Source organism: Camelina sativa, chromosome 4 (genome assembly GCF_030686135.1).
Source record: "Camelina sativa cultivar CO46 ecotype springtype chromosome 4, ASM3068613v1".
Lineage (NCBI taxonomy): Eukaryota > Viridiplantae > Streptophyta > Magnoliopsida > Brassicales > Brassicaceae > Camelina > Camelina sativa.
The window spans coordinates 4453722-4464408 of record NC_141883.1 but is presented as its reverse complement, the minus strand read 5'-3'; the positions used below and the strand labels follow the sequence as shown (position 1 = coordinate 4464408).

The 10687-nt window shown below is 34.8% G+C and overlaps 2 protein-coding genes and 1 non-coding gene across 3 annotated transcripts; 1 reads left to right on the top strand and 2 right to left on the bottom strand.

Annotated features, from left to right (window-relative positions):
• Positions 1–617: 617 nt before the first annotated feature.
• On the bottom strand, positions 618–761 carry LOC147945362 (small nucleolar RNA snoR137). Its single transcript, XR_015597979.1, has one exon. It is a non-coding gene; the product is annotated as a small nucleolar RNA snoR137 (small nucleolar RNA).
• Positions 762–3621: 2860 nt separating this feature from the next.
• Positions 3622–4512, top strand: LOC147945361 (uncharacterized). The gene is made up of 2 exons (XM_087509223.1): positions 3622–4062; positions 4165–4512. Exons 1-2 carry the CDS (start codon positions 3622–3624, stop codon positions 4510–4512), a joined length of 789 nt encoding a protein of 262 aa, XP_087365349.1.
• A 1110-nt stretch (positions 4513–5622) lies between these two features.
• On the bottom strand, positions 5623–8763 carry LOC104779822 (protein terminal ear1 homolog). Its single transcript, XM_087509892.1, has 5 exons — positions 7834–8763; positions 7058–7601; positions 6491–6628; positions 6257–6398; positions 5623–6050 (listed from the first exon to the last, which is right to left on the bottom strand). Exons 1-5 carry the CDS (start codon positions 8582–8584, stop codon positions 5748–5750), a joined length of 1878 nt encoding a protein of 625 aa, XP_087366018.1. The 5' UTR covers positions 8585–8763; the 3' UTR covers positions 5623–5747.
• Positions 8764–10687: the final 1924 nt, after the last annotated feature.

The following is a 10687-nucleotide window of genomic DNA, read 5'->3' as shown; positions in this document are numbered from 1 at the left end:
GAGACAGTTGAAATGGAATTGGTCTATTTCAAGAACGACTTTTTCTTAACTTACACGAAACGTAAAGTTTGAAAGCAAAGTGCAAAATGTGTGCTTGTTAAGTTAGTGTCGTAGGAACATAGCTACAAATGCAAAATTACACGTCTTTTTTTAACAAACTCATAACCAATGAACCATTTTGATAAGTGAATCTCTCAGACTTTAGAGACTGAATGGGAGTTCTCCCCATTGCGCATCCAAAGGTTTCAATTTTTGTTCGGTTCAGTTTATTACACAATTTATATATCTTTTACACCATTTTTATTGATTTTAGGTTTTTCATTATATAAGTTCAATGAGAGTCCGCAAATTTGGTATGTTTCAATCTTTTCCCCACCATTCTAATAGGACTTCTAACAAAAATAGGCCGATAAATAAATCGAAAGCCCATATGTTTATTTGTACAATTTGGAGGATAACTTCCCCTAATCGACCAAACATATGATTATTGTTAATCTTGTGGCATTATCACAAATCAGAAAGAAAAAAAAAAACAAAAACGGAAGATTTGAGTTGATTAGAAAACATTTGAAACAAAAAAATATTAGGTAATGGAGTTAGGGGAATATATGTGAATAAAATATACCAGAAGACAGGTAACACTGTGAAAATAGTAAAATTTAAACACAGAGCTGTTAAAATTCTAGCCAGTTTAATATTTGCTCCGGAAACTTGAACATCTCTCACTAATAATCTAAGAGAGTTCACCATTATGAAGCAAAAATAATTTCCCAATTCCTAAACCAAATCAATTTCGAAATTTCTCAAACGCGATTAACCGATGGATAAAAAACCAAACAAATCGGTCAAAATTAGCCATCGGATCTTAGGTAGTTTTGTTTCATTCGAACGAATCCGAAATCACAAAAATCCCTATCGTTCGGATTGAAGATTGTTTTATTGTACGCTTCCGGTGACACGCCCTTTAGGGTATGTAAAACCCTAAAACGAAGAGCGCAACGCCTTTCGAAAGCGAATAGATATCTCAATTGAAAAAAACAAAAATCAAACACAAACTATGATGAAGATGAAAAAAAGTTAGAAGAAATATGGTGACGGCTACGGAGATTGACTTTCGAGTTTAAGAATTAGTGGTTAGAGGGACTTACTTTTATAGAGAGAACGATGAGTCAAAATTAGGGTAATTGCATCAGTGGGCCTTAACTTTTAAGCCCATTTTGTTATTGGACCATTTACCAACATTTTGGTCAAATTTTGGATCTTTATTATGAGTCAAAAAGTTTGGGCCACTGTTATTAAAATTGTCCAGTTTCGTTACTCGGATATCGGTATTTTTGGTTATTTATTTTATTTTTATGTAAAAAAAAAATGAAAATTAGTTCACGTGGTTTTTTACTTAAAAATAAAAAAAATTGAAAATCAGTGTTTTGGAATGAAAATATTCAGTTTTATTTTTTCTCCCTAAGTCCTGAGAAAAACTAAATACCTTTTATAATAAAAAGGAATTACACAATATTTATGTAGACTATATAATTTTAATAAATTGGTTACAAATATGTTATAAATTAATTGATATATTAATTAGTTACAGGTTAAATAGTGGGTGCAATGTTAATTATTTTCGGATTATTTTATTATTAGAGTATGTTGTTTCCAAAAATTTTAAAGAGAATATTCTAAAAAATCATTTGATATCATATAACTTATCATATTAATTTCATTTATTAAATTATTCATGAAATAAAATCTTTTGATATCTAATTTAACATATTAATTTATTAATTATCATTATATTTCACTTCTCATTTTTATATATGAGTCTATTTTGTGAAACAAATAAATTATCGTATTATTTATTATAATTAAAAAATAGTTTTATTTCCGGAAATACCATAAGTTGAATTTTTAAAAACAAATATAAATTGTTCAATCTATAAAATATACAAGGTTTAGTAATATTATTCTTTAAAAATAATATCTATTGAATTAAATTTTTTACTAAGTAACATGTCAAAATTTGAATATTTAAATTTAATTTCATATTTTTTTGTTGAATTTTATAATTTTATATAATATAATACACTTTAAATAATTTATTTTGAAATATTTTGAAAATATGGAAACTTGATATAGAAGTTAGAAACTATAAATACTCTAAATTGATTCGTTATAGCAATGTCAATAATATGTCAGTATAATATGAAAGAATTTCAAGAAACCAAGTATATTAAAATAAAAAGCATAACAATATATTAAATTACTCATAATATAATAACTCGCTTTTTAAAACTAAATTTACAAAATTATGTCACATTCAAGTCATGATACAGAATATACGTTGTTAAAATAACTTCACATACATAAACTAATACAATATATTAAAAATTTATTTTAAAATATAAAATATACAAAATTTTGTACAAAATAAAATTTAATCAGTATTATTGCACGGGTACTTATCTATAATCATTAACAATATGATTTAATTGCATAATGTTTTATCCAAATTTTTTTTTAAAAAAACAATCACATATATTGTATTTTATATAAAAATTACAATATGAGAGGGACCCTTTATCAATTAAGCCACAGAGGGATTTACGGCAGGGGGACCTTATATCTCCATACCTGTTTATACTTTGTACGGAGGTCCTAATTGCCAACATTAAGAAGGCTGAAAGAGAAAATAGAATCACGGGTATTAAGCTAGCTCGAGATTGTCCCACTATCTCACATTTATTGTTTGCTGATGATAGTTTGTTTTTCTGCAAAGCAGATGGGGCTGAATGTACTACGGTAATGGAAATTATAGGAAACTACGGGAAAGCGTCAGGGCAAGAGGTTAATTTAGAGAAATCATCCATCATGTTTGACAAGAAAGTCCCGCCTGAGTTAAGGTCTCAATTAAAATTTGTAATGGGTATTTCCACAGAAGGTGGTATGGGTTCGTATTTGAGTATTCCTGAAAATCTATAGGGCTCGAAAAATAAGGTTTTTAGTTACGTTAAAGAGCGTTTGGATGTCCGCGTGAATGGTTGGTCTACTAAGTATTTATCGAAAGGTGGAAAGGAAGTTATGATTAAATCGGTAGCATTGGCTCTCCCAACTCATGTTATGTCTTGTTACAAATTACCACAGGAGTTAACGGCTAATTTAACGAATGCTATTTCAACATTTTGGTGGAAGTCTAATGATAAGGCACGAGGCATGCACTGGGTAGCTTATGATAAACTGTGTAAGAAAAAATACGAAGGCGGTTTGGGTTTCCGCGCTTTGGAACAATTTAATGACGCAATGTTGGCTAAGCAGTATTGGCGGTTAATTCATTATCCAACATCTCTGATGGCTCGGGTCTTGCGAGGGAGGTATTTTCGAAATAAACACCCCCTTCAGGCAAAGAAGCCGTATTCCCCTTCGTTTGCTTGGCGGAGTATTTATTCAACTAAGGGCTTGGTGGAACATGGAGCACGGTGGGCAATAGGTTCGGGCTGTGACGTCTCGGTCTGGCGAGATCCCTGGATACCGAATTATCAGCCAAGACCAGCTAATGGTCGAGGAAGATTGTTACATCCCAATTTAATGGTTAACCATTTGATTAATCCAACTACTACGGACTAGCATATGCCAATTCTTAAGGAGTTCATGGATCCGGCGGATATTCAAATTATTCAAACTATGGAGATCAGTAAATTCTATAAACCAGACAAACTAATTTGGCACTATACTAAATCAGGAAAATACTCGGTCAAGTCCGGTTATCACCTCGCACGTGAATTAATTAAAGAGGTTGAATATGGACCGACGTGCACAACCCTTAGGGCACATGCTTGGAATCTAGAAGTTCCCTCGAAGATTCAACACTTTTTCTGGCAAATTGCCTCCGGTTTCCTCCCTGTGATGGAACGTCTTGCTCATCGGGGTGTCCGGTGTGATACTCTATGTAAACGATGTGGTTCGGCGGTGGAGACTATAAATCATGCACTTTTTGAGTGTCCTCATTCGCGTCGGATTTGGGATTTGTCCCCGCTTGATATAAGTCTTGGTGGATTCCCATATGGTTCAGTATTTTCAAATTTAGATTCCTATTTTGGCGGGCGTCATCCTAGTCGGCCGCTCCGGATATAAGTTTTCGCTTATCGTGGCTTGTTTGGTCTATTTGGAAAGATCAGAATAAAAAAAGTTTTTCAGGGTTTTGAGGCAGAGCCAATTGATGTTATTAGTCAGGCGGCTAATGATAAATTGTTATGGGAAGAGGCTAGGTCCTTCCAATCGGACTCCCCAGATCCTTTGCCTTTGGAGACTCGTGATCCTTCTCCCCGGTGTCAGGTTGATGGATCTTGGAAGGCCTTAGATCCTTTTGTAGGTTTAGGCTGGTGGTTTTGCAATAGTGAAGACACAATGTTATTACTGGGAGCACGAAGTCAGTGGCGTAGCCCTTCACCCCTACACTCGGAGCTTCAGGCGTTGATTTGGGCGATAGAATCTTTATTGGCAGCGGGTGTTGACTGTTAGAATTTCGAGACGGACTGTGTAGAACTAGTAGCGATGGTGCAGTTTCCTAAGGAATGGCCCGCTTTCTCCAATCTGTTGGATGAGTTCAGTTTACTTCGACCATCCTTTCCATCCTTCATGCTTTCGAGGATTCCGCGTACGTCAAATGTTCGGACAAACTGTCTTGCTCGTTCTTCGAGATCTTTATTTTTTGAATTTTTTTTTGTAAATTCTTTTCTTCCGGTTTGGACAACCAACATCGGAGTTATATTCTAATTTAATGTGTGGTTGACAAAAGAAAAAAAAAAAGAATTACAACATAAATAATGAAATTTCAACTCGTGCTCTATTTTAATCTAGTAAAATAAGTAATTTGATAGTTTTACAAAGTTCAAGTGTTACTTAAAATTGATAGAGTGTGATTGATTAAGGTTTTAAACGAAGATAAATTTCTGTAAATAATTGCTACAACATTCAAAGTTAAAGCTTAATTGTCATTGGACCTTATCTACAACTACAACTATTTAAAGTAAATTAAACCCTACGAAAAGAATATGATTTTGAAATGTTGTAAAAGCTTTCTGTACCAGTCGTCACATCCTAATCTTTCAATTAATACCCTAGGAAGGGGATTTAAATGCAAGCAGTGGTTTAATTGTTTTCATAATCCTGAAGAAAGAAAAAAAAAACACTGAAAATTAAAACTAGAGACATCTCTAACATCAGCAAGATTAAAGTTGTAGTCAACGATCACTATCAACACTGCCATGCACCAAATAAGGTGGATATCAAACCACGTGTCAGTGCCCCATGAATCAGAGGGAGATACAGAATGTGATCATCACTAGCACAGAGTCCTCTATTGTCCCTTTCACATGTCACTGAATAAGACAGCTAACACACTAGAACAAAGATAGTATTGCCTGAAAACCAACTTTTACCCGATTTTAGATCTCCTACCTAGATTTTCACAGTCTCTAGTTTAAAAAATAATAACATAAATCCAAATATCACTTGCTTTCTTTGAAGCTTTGAAGTAAAGAAAAAGAGGATTAAGATGTGACGTTTTACTACTTTTCATAAGTCATTATTAAATTCATGTTGACACCCAAAAGAACTTAGCGTGAGTAATTATTGATAACCAAAAAGAAGTTTAGATTAAGACAAACAAAAGGGTACAAATTCTAACCAAGATCATGTCTACTTACATTTTTTATACTATATCTTATCATACACACAATACAAACAACATACACCTAGAAAGATGTTTCTCCTTCCACGGCGATACTCCGGCCTCCGTCTACGCTACTGCCGGAAAATCCATCTTCATGACTGTTATCATGGTCACTGTCACAACATGACCCACTCTCAGAGTGATCTTGACCGTCCATTTGCTCAATACGACTATGATTGAGTTTAATGCAGCCGTTAATGTTGATAGAGACGGGTTCTGGTAACTGCTTCCCGTCTCGGGGCGGCGAGAAGACCACCGGAAGGTAAAGCTCAGCCTCGCATGGAAACTTCGAGCTCTTGAAGTGTTCCTTTAAATCCTCCAGACCCTGTTATTGACCACCAAAATAAACGCATTGTGACCAAAACAAATTATCAAATCTATAAAAAACAAAAATCAAGACTTTGGTTTAGCCCATAGCTTAAGTTTTGGTATATATAGATATTGCAACTTCCATAGATTTGGAGGGTTAACTCGAGCGTATATATATTAGGTTTATGTAGTTTGCGATTTCAAAACACTGTATATATATACCTGAACTCTCGCATATGTGATTTGGCAAATCTTACGCGAATTAAAAACCTCCCAACGTTGATGATTAAACGCCTTGTAAAACCTCCAAGCTGCTTCCGGAGATGTCATGTTCACAAACCCATAACCAACATTGCACTTGTTGCTAATACACACAACATAGAAATTAGTTAACATTTTAGTTATAAATATAACCGATTTACTATATATAATCAATGGATTTCAATGTTTGATTACTTGAAATCCATCGGGAGATACACGAAATCATAAGAAGAAAAGGGCTGATGAAGAGACTCATGTTCACGGTGCTCCTCAGCGATCGCTTCGTTGATGTGGATGCAATGCTTGTCCAGCATATCCAACAGTAGCTTTTGACTATATAAAACAAAAAAAAAATGAATCTCATAAACAAAAAACCAATAGGAATCTGTAATATAAGAGCATCCGGGAAAATTTTAGTCAATTAAGGTAGGATAAAACAAGAATATAACTAAAAGCTTGATGGAACATAACATTGGAGAATTTTATCTAGAATATAAACCTTTGAATATAGGCTACATAGCACACGAATCCATGTGAATATTTTAATGAAAGATCTAAATCTTAAACCATCCTAGAGTTTGAAAAAGCTTCCAACTTTAAATCCATATAATCACTTTATTGAGAGATTAGAAAATTTTTAGTTTTTTTAAACCATCTTAGTTTCCATGAGAATATTAGAAAAATACTTCTAACTTTAGATTATAAAAAGTAGTATTTAGTAATCTATTAATACTAAGTAAATTAGATTATATAAAGCCCAACCTGTACTTGTTTGGTATGTTCTTGATCATCAAAGTGGTACGTGGATCTCTGCAACTTGGATCTTCCATGGTTTCTTCACTGATTAGAAACTGACTTAGTTCCATGTTCTTCATCTGTCTTTTCTTCCCCCACTTAGCCATGTTCTTGCTTTTTGTCTCCGCGCATTCAGATTCCGCTCCTCGGGTCTTATTATCGACGTCATCAATAATAGATAACGAATGCATAGAAGCATTAGCAGCAATAACACCATTACTAGGGCTCACAATCTTGTTTTTATCATTCATAAGAGTTACAGACTGCCTCAGATTAGGAGGATTTAGAATCGGTGGTGGTTGAAGCGGTTGAAACGGTAGCTGTGGTAGCCTAGATGACCTGAACCTGTTCTTAAGTCCACCTGGACGACTAAATTCGATCACAACTTGCTTACCACCGATCTCTTCACCATTCATTCGATCAAATGCTCTCGCCGCATCTCTTACATCATAAAACTCAACGAACCTTTGATGTTTCTTGTACGGCGTCTCTCTCAACTCTTTGATCGGACCTGAAACGAACAAACGGTCCAATATTATCTATATTCAAAAGATAAAATGATGTTCATAACATGCAAACAATTAATCCATGATTCATGTAAATAATATTGTAATTTATATATCATAGCCTAACATTATTACTTTAAAAATGTTTTAATTCCTGACATATCCACAAATCGAGGAAACAAACTAAATCTAATAGTAAAGTAAATCAAGACATAGAAACTGGTAAAAGAACCGTACCGTAAACTTGGAAAATCTGTCTGAGATCAATGGAAGAGACCTCAAAGTCTAAATTAAATATCACCAACGTTCCTTGGTTGCAACCTCCGGGAACAGCACTAGTCGCCGGAACTACGAACTGAGCCCATACAGGTCTGCCGGAAACAAACCCACGCGCCGATGAAGAAGAAGAAGGTGAGCTCCAAACGTTTCCACCTCCACCTCCGCCGCCGCTGCCACCACTGAGTCTAGCTTCGTGCTGCATGTGTCTACCGCAAACATCACGAACCGCTCTTTTAGCGTCACGGATATCGTAGAAATGTACGGTCACGATTCCTTCTGAGATTCTCTCCATTTGCACGCCACGGACGTCGCCGAAGACCTCTAAGTCACGTCTCACCGTGGACTCGGTTACGTCACGCGGTACGAATATCAAAGAGAGCGACCGCGTCGGAGAATTTGACGGTATAGTAGGCCTTTGAGCTGCCGAAACGCCGCTGAAACACGGACGCGGTGGTGGTAGTGGTTGTGGTTGTGGTGGAGGAGGAGAAGAGAACATCATCGGATGTGGTGGAAGATTAAAGAACGTGAAAACTCTTGGCTCCGTCGGAGATAATCCGTACGAAGATGGAGGCAAAGGCGGAGGAAGCGGCGGCGGAGGAGGAGAAGTGTACGGAAAGTAAAAATGAGAAGAGATAGGGTTCAGTGGTATGAACTCTTGAGCACGAGGGTCTAAGTTTCCGGCGAACGGGAAAATTCTAGAGTCCTCCATTAATGCCGGAGAAATGATATTTTTTCCGGCGAATGATGAAAGATTTCTTGATCGTGTGAGAGAGAGATACTGTAACGTCGTCTGTCTCTCTCTCTTTACTTCTCTACAGACAAGACAGTGGAAGAGAACAAATGTTTATTTTTATTTTATTTTTTATGTTGTAAGCATTTAAGTTTCTCGAAAATGACTGTTTTTAAGTCGGTTTTATTATTTGTTACTATCGTTTTTGTTGAGGTTACGTTAATACCCCTACGCACTTTTTGGTGTAGGTTTTAGGTTCTTTGGTTTTACGAGGCGTATATAGTATTTGATTTGAGACAGATTAAAGTCCCTACGCGACACGAATACTGAGTACGTGGAAATGTTCATCCTTTTTTTTTTTTGGTCAAACAGGAAAATGTTCATCCTTTAAATTTTCGGTTTTGTAGTAGAATATTGAAACAGTGAGTGAAGAGTAATGTATTATTGACAATGAAGAATTGGGTATGGTGATCTCGGGTGATTGTTGTGGGAGAGAGCCTTTTTGGACCTATCAGAGAGGTTACTATTTAGTATTTTCTTTTTGTCTTACTCTTGATTCGCAAAACGTTTTATATCGTTGTATTATTGTATACCATATTAACAGTGTACAGCACTACAGTTAAAACATATATTCTAGCTCTGTAGACACCGTAGACGTCGTCGGAAGGCGTAATAATAGTCAGAGTCGGACTTAGACCCATGCAAGAGAGGTTTGAGATTTAATGTCAATGTTTATATCAATTTAACTATCTATTCTATTAGAGTCTACACATCTCCACAAGGCATAACACAAGCATGAATCTACAGCTCTAGAGATTGAGGACAGAATTAATTTATAGAGTCTACATATCTCGGTTTAGCTATACTGGTTATTGTGTTTGATAAAATAAAATAAAAAGCTATACTCGTTATTGTTGGTTTACTTTTATAGTACTTGATTTAATTGAATGAAAAAAAAAAACTTTTCTCTTTCATCCCTATCTATCTTTATGGGAAAAACTAATATGGTATCAGAATTTAATCTAGATTATCAACAAAATCTTAAAAATTTTGAAAAAGACATTTGGAACGTTTTTCATATTCTTGCTTGGGAGCTTTCTAAAATGGAGGCCTAGCTAGTCAATAATAATAGCTGGATTTGGTGGCAATGGCATTAGGTTTTATAAGAGTTTATTTGCTCTCCACTTATTATTTCTTGAACCCTCATTATTCTTATAACCGCCTTTTAGATAGTGACGTCCATGAAAATGAAGCTAAATACTCCATACGGCTTGCTTTTAGTTAGAACTTTATTTTTTCCATTACACCTTATCCTAATGTTTCTTCTCTTTTTTTCTGTCCGGTTTATCGTCACATATCGAGTGCCAGTGGTTTGTGATCGGTCGGAAGTCGGTACAATTGCTAGGAGTCGGATCCAAACCGAATCCATAAAAACCTATGTATAGAAGAAACACACTACAAAACAAAAGCTAATGTATTTCAAAAATGACATGGTATTTATCTTTTTTTTTTTTCAGTTGTTATTTTCTTATATTAGTGGAAAATGGAAATATATATATCTATGAAACAAATTCTGATTTGATTTTGACTTAAAAAAAAAAATTGAAATAGATACTTAAAGTCCGATAACAATAGTGAATTACTTTTATCAGTATCCTTCGTATGAGTATATTTTTAAATACCAATATAGATGGCGTGTGTTCGTGTTTTTCATTTGGTTAATTATAACAAACGAAATATCTCATATCTCATATGTTTAGTATAAGTTTACATTACAACGTACAATGTCTGATCTCCAAAATATCTGAAGTCGGCAATACTCTCCAATCAGCTAGAGTCTTAAGTCTTAAGGATGGATCACATACATTGTTTTCGCGAGTCCAAGGTTACATTACAAAGTCACATTAAACTTAAATTAAATAAAAAAGTTAGTTTACAAAAAGCTTATATGATACTACTTGTATGATACTATCAGAATGAAAGATCTTTAGAAGGAATACTAGTATTGTTTAACGTGGATATTATAGTAGGGTAGTGAAGAAAGTGTTTGTTAAACACGAAGTAGTGACCCAAACGCACGTG